We start from the raw sequence: 16,504 nt of genomic DNA on the forward strand, positions 1-16,504 counted from the left end.
TTCTCCTGCCTCAGCCTCCCGAGTGGCTGGGACTACAGGCGCCCGCCACCTCGCCCGGCTAGTTTTTTGTATTTTTTAGTAGAGACGGGGTTTCACCGTGTGAGCCAGGATGGTCTCGATCTCCTGACCTCGTGATCCGCCCGTCTCGGCCTCCCAAAGTGCTGGGATTACAGGCTTGAGCCACCGCGCCCGGCAGACTGCTGTGTTTCTTTGTCTTTCTTTTCCCCCACTTTCTTTCCTTCCCCTCGCCCCCCCACCCCGCTTTTTTTTTTAGAGACAGGGTCTCATTCTGTCACCCAGGCTGGAGTGCAGTGGCGTTATCATTGTTCACTGCAGCCTTGAACTCCTGGGCTCAAGCAATCCTGTTGCCTCAGCCTCCCAAATAGCTGGGACCACAGATGGTGCCATGATGCCTGGCTAATTTAAAACAAATTTTGTAGAGATAGGATCTCACTATGATGTGCGGGCTTGTCGTGTCTCCAGCTCCCAAAGTGCTAGGATTACAGGCATAAGCCACGATGCCCAGCCCTCTTCTTTCTTTCTTTTTTTTTTTTTTTTTTTTTTGAGGCGGAGTCTCGCTCTGTCGCCCAAACTGGAGTGCAGTGGCTGGATCTCAGCTCACTGCAAGCTCCGCCTTTCGGGTTTAAGCCATTCTCCTGCCTCAGCCTCCCGAGTAGCTGGGACTACAGGCGCCCGCCACCTCACCTGACTAGTTTTTTGTATTTTTTTTTTTTTTTTTTTTAGAGACGGAGTCTCGCTGTGTCGCCCAGGCTGGAGTGCAGTGGCCGGATCTCAGCTCACTGCAAGCTCTGCCTCCCGGGTTTTTACGCCATTCTCCTGCCTCAGCCTCCCGAGTAGCCGGGACTACAGGCGCCCGCCACCTCGCCCGGCTAGTTTTTTGTATTTTTTGGTAGAGACGGGGTTTCACCGGGTTAGCCAGGATGGTCTCCATCTCCTGACCTTGTGATCCCCCCGTCCTGGCCTCCCAAAGTGCTGGGATTACAGGCTTGAGCCACCGTGCCTGGCCCCTCTTCTTTCTTTTAAAACTTTAATTATGGAAAATTTTAAGCATGCAAAGAAAGATAGACTGGTACAATGAAATCCCATGTATCCGTCCACAATCATCAACTTGTGAAACTTCAGTTTTCTAATGCTTCTGATTTGGGAACACTGGGAACTTGTTTTCAAGTTACATTAGAAATCATGCAGTAGGGAATGTACAACTCTTTTCATCTTGTCAGGCATGTGGAAGGGACGCTTTCCCTTTGAGGTGGTTTATTATCTAGGTGAGGATACATACAGTATGAAAACTATCAGTCTCTAGTGATTTCCAGGGGTTACCACAGACATCTCAAATATTGTTTTACTTTGTATTTTTTGTTTGTTTGTTGTTTGTTTTGAGACAAGGTCTGGCTCTATTGCCCAGGCTGGAATGCAGTGATGTGATCACGACTCACTGCAGCCTCCAACTCCTCTGCTCAAATGATCCTCCCACCTCAGCCTCCCCAGAAGCTGGGACTACGGGCGCATGCTACCATGCCCAGCTAATTTTTGTGTTTTTTGTGAAGATAGGGCCTTGCCATGTTGCCCAGGCTGTTCTCAAACTCCTGGGCTCAAGCAGTCCTCCTGCCTCCGCCTCCCAAAGTGCTGGGATTACAGGCATGAGCCACTTTGTGTTTTATGTGTAGTCCTTAAGCCTGTAGCTTTCACTGTGTTTTGTTTATACTCTCTAGATGATTTGGGCCATATTTCATCTTTCATCTAGGTTTATATTCCTTGAATGTAATCACTAAGTTTTTTTTTCTGTATACACACATACACTTATATGCATATATATATATATGAATATATACATATACATAGCTAGAATGCTCTTTCTATATCACCTGTGCCGAGTGAATAAAAGCAAACTAGCATCATGTAGTAAGAAGCACCTGATAGAATCCTGGCATCACACCTCACTAGTCGGTGCAGCTTTTTTAAGGTTGCTAAAACTCTCTGAGATTCAGTATTGTCATCTGCAACTTGAATAACACCTACCTTCAAGATGATTGTTAGGATTAGAAATAATGCAAGTAGAGTGCTTATCACAATGCCTGATGCACAGGACTAACGCAATAAGTGATAGCTATTATGATTAGGACAGAGGCAGCACTGCTGTGAAAAGGATAGCAAAGAGTATTATCCCCAGGTCGGCTGACTAAACAGGCTCAGGAGAGACTAAAACACTGACGAAAGTCACATAAAAAGCCAGTGACAGATCTATAACCAAACTCATAAATGCCACTTCCTAGACTCAGAGGCTCCTGTAAACATGCCAAAATCTAATTTCTGCTTATATCTTTATGAGTGAATTCTATTTTCTAACAGAAATAAGACATTCTCAGCAGCTCATTTTGAGGGGATTTACTAAATTTATGATTCCAGGCATATAGTTTCAGGCTTTGTGCCTGAAACCATGTCCTTACATTTACAATCATTCTTGAGGTGAGCCTATCAGACCAGTACAACCAAAACACCAGCTGTGATATTTTTACTGAATTTATTTGTGGACAGGTTGGTTCTCAGAATCATAGACTATTAGCGGACAGTGTGTAAACAGATGGAGGGAAGTGCTTCAAGAATTCACACAGAGAAAGGAATCTTAGGAGCCCTTACTCCTTCTGTCTTTCTGTCCCTCTCTCTCTCACACACACACATTCCTTTTGATCTTTTACCCTCTAAGTTCTGGAGAGGTATACACACCTCTGTATTTTCTCCCCAAAGTGGAGAAATGGTCTTTCTTAGCTGTTTCCCCCTATATTTTACTGACTGATAAAAATATGTCATAGTTACAGCTATCATCTGCAGCTGTTTAAAGGATGTAAGTTCTGCCTAAAAGATAAAGGCAACTTCAAGCAAACACAGTGAAAATTGTATAGAAGAAGCTTCCCTTTCTGTTCTAAACAGTTAGTTGAGAAAAGCACCATTTGAAGCAGTTCTGGAAGGATGTACCTGTAACCATGGCCTGCTGATATGACATCCCTTCTCACTCTGGATCACAATGTTACATTCTTTTAGCAGGGATCGCTATAAGCAAGTTAGATCAAATCATGATGAATTACCTAGGAAAGAGTGAAAAACAGAGGCCATTGGAAACCCTTTCCTTTTTTTAAAAAAAAGAAACAATAAAGCTTCTTTCTCTTATACTTTTTCAAAACCTTATTATTCCGTTAAGCACAGGGCATGTTTGTGTCTCTACACCATTCCTGGTGCTTTACACACAGCAGGCACTCAATAAATAATTATTTTTGATGCTGAATATATAAGTTGATACTAGTTGAGAATCTAGTATGTGGCCTAACCTTGTTAGGTATGACATGGGCTACTAAAGAGGTATAAGTCAAAAATCCTGGCTTTTATTAAACTTGCACTCTAAATAGGGTCATAGCAATTTTGAGAAGATTTTGGCTATTATTTCCTTGAGTGTTTTGGCTACCCCATTCTATTTCACTCCTTTTGGTACTCTGATTGTACTTATGCTAAATCTTTTGATAAGGGCCCACAGGTTCCTGAAGCTCTGTCAATTTTTTTTCCCATCTTTTTTCACTCTGATCTTCAAATTAGATAATTTATCTGTTAATCAATCTTCAAGTTCACTGACAATTTCTTCTGTATCTTTATTCTGCTGTTAAGCCCATTCAGTGATTTTTTTTTTTTTCGGTGGCAGGGACAGAGTCTTGCTTTGTCATGCATGCTGGAGTGCAGTGGCACAATCATAGCTCATTATAGCCTCGAGCTCCTGGGCTCAAGCAATCCTACTGCCTCAGCCTCTTGAGTAGGACTGCAAGAACTACAGACATGTGCCACCATGCCTGGCTAATTTTTCAAAATTTGTTGTGGAGACTAGGTCTCTCTATGTCACCCAGACTGGTCTCAAACTCCTGGCCTCAAGTGATCCTCCTGCCCCGTCCTTCCAAAATGCTGGGATTATAACCATGAGCCATGGCCCCTATCTGGTAATTTTTAAATTCTAGATGTGTGTTTTTCAGTTCTATAATTTCTATTTTGTTCTTTTTTATAGTTTGTATTTACCTGCTGACAATTCCTATTTTTTCATTTATTAACAAGCATATTTTCCAAGCGTATTTTCCTTTATGTCCTTGAGCTTAGTTGTAATAATTGTTTTATATAACCCTGTCTACTAATTCCAATGTATGAATCATTTCAGGTTGATATTCATTGATTTTATTCTTTTTCTTGATATGAGTAGTGGTTTCCTGTTTCTTTGAATATTGAATAATTTTGAACTGTATCCTGAACATTGTGAATATGTTGTAGAGATTCTGAGTTCTGCTATGTTTCTCTGAAGAGTATTTTTCTTTTTTTTTTTAATGCTAGGCAGTTAACTTGGCTGAATTCAAATGCTAAACTTTGTCTTCCTTGCTATGAGTGGTAGCTCACATTTCTGCTCAGTTCTTTATTCTTGGCTGGGCTGCTTCAAGTCTGACTCACACACATGTGGTTCCAGCATCAGCTGGACAGTTGGTCAGAATTTATAGACACAGTTTGGGGCTCCTCCTTTCTGTCCCTCTCCCTTTCAGGAGTTCCCCTGCTTTGCTTTCCAGCATCTGTATTTCCCTCAAATCCCATCCTTTGGTTCATGCCAGTAAGACTTTGGTTTTTTTTTTTCTGACTTTTAGCTGCCCTGCATAGTGCCATTTGAGGGCTTTCCCTCAGGATAAAAGCCATACAAAATGGGATGCTCCCTTAGTTCCTTTCCCCTCTTTCAAATGTCTATTCCCCTCCAGCATCTACCTACTTTTGGTTGCTCTTTTGTGACTTTAGAAAGATGTTTTTATTTTCTCTCCAGAGCTCACTGTTATCTGTGAGAAGATTGTTCTGATAGGAGCTATTAATACATGGCCATGACTGGGAGCAGGTGTCTTAGTCCATTTGGGCTGCTGTAACAAAACACCATAGACTGGGTGGCTTGTAAACAACAAACATTGATGTTTCAGTTCTGGAGGCTGGGAAGTCCAAAGTCAAGATGCCAGCAGCTTTGGTGTCTGGTGAGGGCCTGATTTCTTATAGATGGTGTCTTCTTGCTGGGTCCTCACATGTTGAAAGGTGGCAAGACAGTTCTTGGCACTAATCCCATTGATGAGGACCCCACCCTCATGACCTAATCACTTAATCATCACACTAGGGATTAAGTTTTCAACATACATATTTCAGTGGGACACAAACATTCAGATCATAGCAATAGGTGTGTAGGACCAAAAAAAATAGGGACAAGTAAGCAAGTTACTATCAAAGACTCAGACAAAAGCATTTAGAAGAGAAAGCAACTTTATTTCTAGCGAGTGTTGTAAGGGAATCCAGGCTTTAGAAAGACAGGCTCATCCAATAAAAAATGCAACAAGTATTTAAAGGAAAAAATGACCAAATCACTGAGTTTACTGTTTATGGTGGAAAAACAGTGTTTTTCTTGTGTGATATTAATATTTACAAAGGTTGAGACATATATTCAGGCATTAGCATTGCAAAAGTTAGGAATAGAGATGTTTTCGTTGGGGAGTCACTATAGGAATGGTTCAGGGTTTCATATTTTGGAAACTAGAATTATACAGAGTAATCCTGGTTTTTGTGTTTTGTTTTGTCTCTGGGTGCAAAGTAGTTTTCTCCCTCTACTCCCCCATGGGATGCGGCACAGCAGGGTATTTGTGTTTTCACAGTTTTTCTTTATGGTCAAGTTCTTTTCTAGCATGCAGATTTGACCTCCTAAATTGTTTTGAGATTTTTCTGATTCCATATAACTCTTTTTGAAATTTTGTTTTAATTACATCATGTATAAGAGATGTTAATACACCAAAACATCCTTGTTACAGACTTCAAAAAACAGAGCCTTCTGGTTTGAGACTTAACTTGTAAATCCTCCATATCTGTAATGTACTTTTATGTGTCAGATTATTTTATGGCCTGTTAAAAGAGAAACTTCAACCAAATTAAATTTAAAGGAGTTTAATTGAGCAATGAATGATTTGCAAATCGGGCAACTCCCAGAATCACAGCAGATTCAGAGAGACTCCATAGATGCCTCATGGTCAGAACAAATTTAAGACAAAAAAAAGGGAAATGACATACAGAAATTGGCAATGAGGTACAGAAACAGCTGGACTGGCTATGAGTTGGCGTTTGCCTTACTTGAACACTTAGCAGTCTATGAGTGGTTGAATATGGCCACTGGGATTGGCTAAGATTCAGCTATTGTTACAGGTGCATACTCCTAAATTAGGTTCTCAATCTTGTCTACCTGTTACAAGGTTACAGTTCATCCACAAGGACTCAAATACAGAAATGTGGAGTCCTTCTCAGGCCGTATTTAGTTTGCTTTAACAGGCCCTTATTAGTGTATTTCCTGAGCTGAGGAACAAAAAACGTCCAGTTTGCTTCTGTGAGGTTTTGTTTGTGTGAGACTCCTCCAAATTAGTCATTTTCCTAACTTGCTAGGCAATTCTTTACTATCTGTAAAGCTGATATTCCATAAACCATAGAATAGGTTTCAGGACAGTTTTCTGGGAATGGTGTGCTGGAACTGGCTCATACTGGCTTGCAAGAACTGATTGTTAAATTTATAGGAATTTTGTAAGCTGTTTGTTAAACATGGCCGTTATTAGATACTAAACTTTATGATTTACAATTAAATAAATTATGTTTAAAACAATGGCAATAAATACTGAAAACCTATCTCTTACTAATTATTGTATGGCAGTTTATTTTTATCTATGCTCTTAAGCTTATCTGCATCTATTAAATAAGTTCATTTATTTACTTTATTATTTATTTATTTATTTTTTTTGAGACTGATTCTTATTCTGTCACCCAGGCTGGAGTGCAGTGGCACAATCTCAGCTCACTGCAACCTCTGCCTCCCGGATTCAAGCAATTCTCCTGCCTCAGCCTCCTGAGTAGTGGGGGACTACAGGTGCCCACCATGATGCCTGGCTAATTTTTGTATTTTTTAGTAGAGACGGGGTTTCACCATGTTGCCCAGGCTGGTCTCGAACTCCTGACCTCAAATGATCCACCCACCTCGGCCTCCCAGAGTGCTGGGATTACAGGCATGAGCCACTGCACCTGGCCCATTTATTTACTTTATTTTTATTTTTTAGAGACAAAGTCTCACTATATTGCTCAGAGACTGGTCTTGAACTCCTGGCCTCAAACGATCCTCTTATCTTGGCCTCTCAAAGTGCTGGGACTGTGGGCATGAGCTGCTGCTGTGCCTGGCCTCTCTGCATCTATTGTATTTATTTATTTAATGATTCTTCATCATTCAACTTGAATATTGCATCTTTATGGTGGAAATACTTTACAATGGTGTGCTATTTCATGTCTTCTCAACTCCACATTCAGTGATGTCATGTTAAAATTGGCCGTGACAGGAATATTTATACCACAGAAATTGGCAAATGAGACAATGCAGTGCGTTTTTTTCTTTTGCAGAGCTGGTTGTTAAACACTTACCAACACATTACTGCGTGTAGGCATTCCTCCCCAACCTGTAAAGCATAGTCCTTGTTCCTTAAAAGTGGCTTGTCATACTTAATTAAATGAGATTTGGGTCTTGGTTATTGTTGCAAATTTGATTTATTCAGTTTAATCTTACAGGAAAGAGGATGGATTTTTATTGAGCCTAAGTAAATAACTACATGATCATAAAGGTAAAGGAACTGAATAAAAGCACTTTGAATAATATTTAACCATTGTGGCCATGGTTTTGGGTAGTTTATAGATAAAATCTATTAATATATCCTACAGAATCATTATTTTTTGAAGTTTTTCCTTTCAATCTTCTAGTTTAACATATATACAAAGACTTTTCATAAGAAGGTTTTATTTTGCTGATCTTGGGGTCGGCAGTCTGCTTTCTTGAAGTCATCTCTTTCTGTGCTAGACATCCTGAAAGTCCTGAGCCCCCAGTATAGACTCACAGGTGTCTGTGGTAACGTCAGCTCCTGCTCAAAAGCCTGTGCTCCGAGTCTATTTGCTGTAATAACCATAGCTGAGTACCTATTACAGTTTTTATTGCATCTTTTTTTGACATTTCTTCAAAAAGTTCCCATTTTATTTCTGAGTTTGTAACAGAGGCCTTTAGGCAAGTATGAGAGAAAAGCAGGCACCATCTGTTGATGGTAAGACTGAATGACTTTGGCTATTTTATTATAATCACCAACAATATCAGAATGGAGGATAGTGAGACATCGAATCCATTTATAAGGATTTAGTTAACAATTTCCCTGGAGAGTGAGGGCATTGACCTCAGGGCCTTTAATCATCCCTTGAAATCTTGTTTTATTTGTCACCAGTTGACAAAGGTACTTTAAGCCCAGAAACAAAATTTTCCTTCTTTTTCTTTTTATTTTTTTAAAGAAATCCATTTGTTGGCCGGGCGCGGTGGCTCAAGCCTGTAATCCTAGCACTTTGGGAGGCCGAGACGGGCGGATCACGAGGTCAGGAGATCGAGACCATCCTGGCTAACACAATGAAACCCCGTCTCCACTAAAAATACAAAAAAAAAATTAGCCGGGCGTGGTGGCGGCGCCTGTAGTCCCAGCTACTCGGGAGGCTGAGGCAGGAGAATGGCGGGAACCCGGGAGGCGGAGCTTGCAGTGAGCCGAGATCGCGCCACGGCACTCCAGCCTGGGCGACAGAGCGAGACTCCGCCTCAAAAAAAAAAAAAAAAAAAAAAAAAAAAAAAAGAAATCCATTTGTTGGAAGTTATTTGGCTAGTCTTTGTATATAAACTTGATATGGTGGGTAAGTAGGGTAGGTGACTGATTTGTGTAATATACACGCGGAAATTTTTATTTGCAGAACATAAAGGAAGTTTGCAAGTCATTTTTTGGCTTTTAAAGTTGTCCTTAGCAAACCAAAAGGTCAGGGAAACCTACCTGGAGCTCTGAACATGTGTGTGTGTGTGCTTACATGTGTGTTTATATACATATTTTGGGAGTGGGGTAGGGAGAACTGATGTGCTTCTTTAAATCTAGTTTCAGTCTACCCTGAGGGCTCAAGGAAGGGGTATGATTGCTGTTAGCAAAAATTATGAAAAGTAAACACCTGGGAGTGGCAGAAAGGGGAGCGGGTGATTTCCAGTACAGAGCAAAGCACAAAGTTGAAACGTCCGAATGAGTTGCAAGGTTTATCAAAGTGACTTGTTTCAGTTACAGTAAAAAATATTGGAATTTGGGGATGATTTGCTTTTAGCACATCTTGTAGATAATTCAGGTCACTCTCATTCAGTGGTACTCCCAAAAGCACATGGGAGAAACAAAGAAACAAAAGCAGGAATCAAGCTGTGTGTGTAGGTTGGAGGTGAGGAGAATGGCAGGGGAGAGAGTGTGATTCCTCTCTCCTCTCATGCACCTGGAGGAGACTCAATAATTTCCTCTCCGGTCTGCAAAGGACAGGCCAGAGTCCCGTCATTAACACCGCTTTGTGCTTATCACTGCCACAGAACCAATTGGGTATGTAAATTTGCTGCAGTACTGCAGCATTTTAACAGACAATAAACTTGAAAGTATTGATCTGATGAGAAAGGACAATGTAAGATCAGATGTGGTTCTTCAAATTAACTGCAAAATCAGTAATAATGTCTTTCAGTCTTTTAGTCTTAAAAGCCACCAGAGCTGATTTTTAAATATGTCTTATCACAGATGTCAGGTCAAAAGCTGTGGTAATATAATTTCTGAATATTTTATCAGCAGTGCTGGTATTTCACATCGCTTATTGATAAAATTGACTAAAAGAACCTTGAAACATTAGATCTCATATCATTTTCATACAGGATTTCAGGAATCACAGAGCCTCTCAACGTGCTATCTAGTCCAAGGGAGTAGAATTAACTAATTCTGCTGACATCTTTCTCAGCATGCCGGTTCCTCTTGATTTATCCCTGTGTCGTTCTAACGCTGTCAGGCCAGTAGGCCCAGAGAATGTATGTCAGGCAGAAATCAGTGCCACATCTTGGGTTCCTCCTCAGCCTGCATCTTGAAAGCAGGAAGGGGAGGATAATAGAGGAGACTAGAAGTAGTAACTGATGTATCAAGCCTGCTGCCTGACAGTCCTGATTTTTGAATTCACATTCCTGCCAAACCTTTGCGTGTGGCTGAAGCTGTGTAATAACCAGCTTGATGGTACTAAATACTGGTTTCTGTAGTTTAACTCCTATGGTTCTTTTGGGGTTCCTTTCGCAGCCACTTTATCTTAAAGACCTCTTTGGGATTCTGCCCTAATCAGAACTGGATTCCAGCTTCCACAGCTCCAATAACAGGTGGCCCAGGTCAGGTCCTGGTAAAGAGAGTATTTTTGGGCCCTGAGGTGCCCACCAGATTGATTCGGAACTGGACTCATGCCCAACCCCCTCTGGATCTTTGTCTCACAAAATCAGATTATTACGCTAAACTCTCTTGGATGTTTTTGGAGGGATGTGTTCAAAGTGGCTTGCTTTCTTCTGCCCTCTCTGCCTCCCTCCACTTTCCCCTATTCAGGGGCTGCACCTGAGCCCCACACATTGCTCCTTACCTGAATCTGTAGTACAGGACAAACACACACACACATACACATACACGCATGCACACATGCACACACCCACACTCTACCAGTTCATGCCTTAGAGGCCTGTTAGACCTGCCCCATAGTGAGAGTAGTTCCTGTGGTGGGCAGGGGAGACCTTCCTGAGACCCCTACCTGAGACTCATCAATTTTTTGGCTGTTCAATGAGCCTCCTCACGTAAGGACTTGAGACTACCTCACACAGTGAGCCCAGTCCTGATCCCAACCCCCTTCTCTCCCATGCCAAGGTACTGTCCTTCCTATGGCAGAAGGAAAGGGTCCCAGGACATGCCTTGAATATGCCTTGAATTTTGTCAGTCCACTCTGATTTTTTACTATGAGATCAATGTGAAGGTCCTGTATCCGTAACTACTTAAAAATTGGACTTGTTTCCTTCCTTGAAAAAAAATAATGAATTCATTTGTTCCTCAAATATTTATTGCCCTGCTAGGTGTCAGGCTAGGTGCTGGGATACAAAGCTGAGCCAAAATAGTCTCTACCTTAATGGAGTGTTAGTGTAGCTGGGAGTCAATATGAATGAAGTAATCATTCTATAGATGCAGTTACAGCAGTAGTGTCACAAAGCCACTGATGCAGCTGTGAGGGCTTAGAGGAGAGGCTTTTACTGCTCCAAGGGGTCCTCCTGGAGGAAGTGATGCTGAGCTGAGATCCCAGGAGGAATGGGCATTCACCAGGGGAACAGCATTTGCTATTGGAGAGAAGTGACTGGAGGAGGGGTTCAAGGGAGCAGCAGTCCACGTGCAAACTCTCTGGGCAAGAGGAGCGGGCTGAGTGTGGGCATCATGGCTCACTCCTGTAATCCCATCACTTTGGGAGACCGAGGCGAGAGGAACCCTTGAGGCCAAGAGTTTGAGATCAGTCTGTGAACACAGTGAGACCCCATCTCTACAAAACACAACAATGAAAAAGACATCTATGAGCTATCCATAGGCAGAGAGAGTGCAACTAAGCAGTAAGATATGCTCTTTTCATGTTGAGTGGAACATAATCTGGGAAGTGAAAAATTATTCAAGATCTCATGTAGTGGCAGAGACTCAGCCCCTTGTCCTCCCAGCTGCATGAATTTGTTGTCTCAGCCTCTCTGCCAGCCCAGCAGTTACTGAACAACTACATATCATTCTCAGTACCCCAGAACTTCCGCTTCCTCAGGGCTGCTGCTTGCTGCCTCCTCTCTTGTGTCTCTTGGCTTCTCCCAACCACCATCCACTTGAGAAGGAGGGTCTAATTGATCCATTCTTGCCTGAGGAGCCTGTGGGGAGAACTTTCATGTCTGAGCACTTTCTGTGCTGCTTGCTGTCCTGTGGGCAGATGTCAACTCCAATCCATTCAGCTCTGGCCCAGCTAACTAGTGTTGCTGATGACACCCCTCCTGCTACCACCATAGCTGCTGCTGCTGCTGGGGCCTCCATGTTAACCTAATACTAGAAGAGCAAGAAACTGAAGCCATCATCCTGATTTTGTCTTCCAGATGGTGTAGCAGTATGAGCACAGGCCAAGCAAGGCTGGCCTTGAGATGAGGAGGCCAGATGGTCCCTGAATCAGGGTGGTTTCAGTATGCCCAGGAAGGTGCTGCTGCTTCACAGACAGGTAGTGGCTTATACTTAAGAAATTGTTTACAGTGAATATGATGGGTCCCTTCCCTCAAAGAGCACTCCATGCAGTTGTGGAAACAGACTCAGTGTGACAGGTGCAGTACTACAGGTGGCATAGGATATCATGGTGGGAATACTGCAAATCCTTATTGAAAACAGGCATGTTATAAATACCTTGTAATGAATGCAATACCATAGCTGAATAACTGATACTCATTTCTTTTAGACTTACCTGTGTTTTCAGATATATAAAAACTCTAGGAATTCCCAAGGTAATTGAAAACATATGTCCACACAAAAACTTGTGCAATAATGTTCATAGCAGTGTTATTCACAATAGCTGAAAGGGGGAAGCAACTCAAGTGTTCTTTGATGGATGAATGGATAAACAAAATGTGGTATATCCATACAATGGAATATTATGCAGCCATAAAAAGGAATGAAGTACTATTATATGCTACAACATGGATGACTCTTGAAAACATGAGGTGAAAGAAGCCAGTCACAAAAAAACTACATTTTATGATTCCATTAATATGAAATGTTCAAATAGGCAAATCTACAGAGACAGAAAGTAGATGAGTGGTTGTCAGGGAGAGGGGCATAGGGAGGACTTGAGAGTGACTGCTAATAGGTACAAGATTTCTTCCTGGGGTGATGAAAATGTTCTAGAATTAGCTAGAGGTGATGTTTGCACAACATAGTGAATATACTAAAAACCACTGAACTGCATACTTTAACAAATGATAGATTTTATGTTTACTTTAAAAAATGATAGATTTTATGTTATGTGAATGACATGTTGATTTTTAAAGTCTAGGAATTAATCAATTATACTGTGATGGAATATGATATTTTAAGTCAGAAATTTACTTGTGGCATCATCTTCACCGTTCATTTGTAGAATCAGGAGAAGTGATGTTTCCTAGGTTGCTATGAAGATTAGATAAGATAATGCATATGACAGACTTAGCTGCAAGAAGACAGGTTGGGAACCCTTTGTTGTTATAGATGCATTTCTAAAACAACTTTTTTTGTGTGTTGCTGTTTGTTGGAGCCCTTCAGGAGGATCTTGGCACTGGGAGAAATCCCTAAACTAGAGTCATGGCTGAGGAGCGCTGAGCACTTCCTGCACTGCTGGCTGTACTGTGGTCAGATGCTCCTGACCATGACCCTGCAGTGAAGCCGGGATCTGGGCAAAACTGAGAAGTAGTTGACACTTGCATCTCTTTCCTGCCTCTCTTTTCTGGCCTGGTAGTCTTTTGGGTTATAATTTCAGCATCTCTTCCATCTGCATCTCTCAAGTGATTAGTATTTTCCAAAGTGAGCTCATCACATTAATCATATTAGGGTATGAGCAGCCCTTTGAAGCTGTATTTGTATCTTACGGGAAGACCAGAAAAGCTCTGAGGGAGGAGAAATCTTCAGGCACTGTGCAAAGGGAGGGCAGGGAGAGGGGGAAGTTATTCTGCAGCAGCAGTGCCTTCCTGGGCATCCTGAAACCACCCTGATTCAGGGCCCATCTGGCCTCCTCATCTCAAGGCCAGTCTTGCTTGGCCTGTGCTCACTGCTGCCACTGCAATGCCATCTGCAAGAGAAAATCAGGACAATGACTTCAGTTTCTTGCTCTCTTAGGATCAGGCTAACATGGAGGCCCCTGTAGTCCCAGCAGAAGCAGCAGTGATGGTGGTGGCGGTAGGGGTGTCATTAGCAACACTAATGAATCACTGCTGGGCCCGGTTCTCTTCTCTGACTCAGCTTGAAACTTCTTTCGGTTAACAGGAAGCCAGTAACCAGTGAGGTCAAAAGCTTATATGCAACTCTCTGGATTGGAAACCACTGGGTGTTTTTTAAGCTTCTATTTCCAAATAAGAAGGGAAACCAATGGACAGAAGCTTCCCTGTCTTCTTTGATGCAGATAAATTATGTTGGTAGAGGGTGATTGTGAGCTGGGGCCCTTGTTTCTTATGAAACTAAAAAATTGTACAGGAGTTTACAAAAACAGGAAGCTGGCATTGAAAGCTATTGGAATTATGTAAATGAAAGAGTCAGTTTGGAATGCAGGTGGGAGTGTGCCCGTGGGAAAGACCGGGGAATGCATCAGAACGCAGGCAGCCAGGTTACCATGCACTGCTTCAGCACAGGGGAAGATGCAGCGGGGGGGCAAGGAAACTTCGCTGCCCTGGCGTCATCAGCCCAGTGCTGCAACAGTGCAGCAGAAAGGGCAGCAGGAAAAGGTGACAGGAAGAGGAATCAAGACACTTACATTGCTCCAGGAGAGATTCGCACTTTTTCGTGGATCTGAGGGTGGGAGCTCTGGGAGCTCTGGAGCCTCTTCCTGGCCACAGGCACTGCAAAGCTTTAGCACACCGGTAGCTCCCCAGGGGGCTGGGAACCCATACCAAGACTGGCATCCCCTCCAGGAAGGGGTGCTGGGAGCGCCATGATTTAGATCAGTGATTCACAAACTTTTGGGAGTGAAGACACTCCGTTAAAGCTTATTGTTTTGGGGTTGCATCCTACTCCACACCTTTTAAAAATGTTAGTTAAATTTTTAAATTAAAATTGACTTTGCTTTAAAATTAAAAATTTCCTGTTGTTTGAAGCTTCTAAGACAACTGGGTAGTCTTCTGAGGTACTGTAATATAGCATTAGGATTTGGACTCTCTGCTGTATGCACTAAGCTCTTAAGTGTGAAGGGAAGGCCATTGGTACTGATAAGAGAGGTTGCCATAGGTATCTCTGCTTGCTTACTCTTCCCTACTCCAGGCCATGTGGACATCTGGAGATATTTGATAAAATGTCCTTTTACCAGCCCAGACTCATGACTAATCAATCGTTGTTTTTGTTGTTTTGCTTCTGATCCCTCTCCCTTCCAGTCTATCATTTATCCTGCCATCAGAGTTAATTTCCTAAAACAGATTTGATCATGCCACCTCCTTCCTCAACAGTTTTCAATGGGATTTCCCACTGCCTACATAAAGTCTGATGCCTTAGAATGGGGTAAGGAAAGCCTTTCATGATTTCACCCTCTAATACCTTTCTATTTTCAATTTTTTATAACTCTATTTTGGGTCATTTTTTGAACATCAAGAAACTGAAAAGCATAGCTCAAACTGGCTTATACAATACACGCCCTTATTTGCTTCTGGAACAAAAGAAGTCTAGAGTCAGCTGACTGGGCGCTGTGGCTCACGCCTGTAATCCCAGCACTTTGGGAGGCTAAGGCAGGAGGATCGCTTGAGGCCAGGAGTTTGAGACCAGCTTGGGCAACATAGCGACATCCTATCTCTACAAAAAAAAAAAAAAAAAAGAAAAGAAAAAGAAATCTAGTGTCAGAGTGGGGCTTTGGGTAAGGCTCAACAATTCCCTAAGGATCTAATTCCTTTCTTTCTTTTTTCTTTTTCTTTTTTCTTTTTAAGACAGAGTCTTACTGTATCTCCTAGGCTGGAGTGTAGTGGTACAATCATGGCTCACTGTCACCTTGACTTCTTGGGCTCAAGTGATCCTCCCACCTCAGCCTCCCTAGTAGCTGGGACTACAGGCCTGCACCATCACGCCTGACTAATTAAAACAATTTTTCTTTTTTCTTTTTTTTTATTTTGTAGAGATATTGTCTCCCTATGTTGCCCAGACTGGTCTTGAACTCCTGGTCTCAAGTGATCCTCCCACCTCAGTCTCCCAAAGTGCTGCGATTACAAACTGAGCCACTGTGCCTGGCCACAATTTCTTCCTGATTCTCATGGTCCCAAAAGGGTTGCCAGCAGCCCTTCATCTCATGTCTCTAAAGAAAGAATGACTTGGCCAGTGCAATGGCTCATGCCTGTAATCCCAGCACTTTGGGAGGCTGAGGCAGGCAGATTGCTTGAACTCAGGAGTTGGAGACCAGTCTGGCCAACATGATGAAACCCTGTCTCTACCAAAAATGCAAAAACATAGCCAGGCTTGGTGGCATGCATCTGTGGTCCCAGCTGCTTGGGAGGCTGAGGAGGGAGGATGGCTTGAGTTCAGGGGGCGGAGGTTGCAGTGAGGTGAGATTGTGTCACTGCACTCTAACCTGCTGGGCGACGGAGTGAGACCCCATCTCGACAAAGAAAAAAAGAAAAAAGAATGACTTTTCCCCAGCATTTCTGACTGGTCTTCAATCTGAGTAGATTTGTTTCTGATGTACATCTTTCTGCCCCTGCACCAACCCCAGTCGCCAGTGGGCTGGGATGTGCTGAGTGGCTACCTGCTGCATAGTTTCCCTTGACCTCAAGACTTTCCCCACAATGCAGTGGATGCCTGAGTGG

At 42.5% G+C, this 16,504-nt stretch overlaps 1 protein-coding gene across 2 annotated transcripts in view; it reads left to right on the top strand.

Moving 5' to 3' along the window:
* Positions 1–16,504, top strand: part of LOC105478329 (cornichon family AMPA receptor auxiliary protein 3) — a 333,823-nt gene that overhangs the window by 51,347 nt on the left and 265,972 nt on the right. The window contains exon 1 of one of the 2 annotated variants that reach the window (XM_011735507.3): positions 12,076–12,207. The exons of the other annotated variant lie outside the window; for it this stretch is intronic. Coding sequence (XP_011733809.1) covers positions 12,175–12,207 — 33 coding nt within the window. The 5' untranslated portion in view covers positions 12,076–12,174. Of the gene's footprint in view, positions 1–12,075; positions 12,208–16,504 lie in introns of those variants that run through there. 2 annotated transcript variants of the gene reach the window in all.

Source organism: Macaca nemestrina, chromosome 1 (assembly GCF_043159975.1).
Source record: "Macaca nemestrina isolate mMacNem1 chromosome 1, mMacNem.hap1, whole genome shotgun sequence".
Classification (NCBI taxonomy): domain Eukaryota; kingdom Metazoa; phylum Chordata; class Mammalia; order Primates; family Cercopithecidae; genus Macaca; species Macaca nemestrina.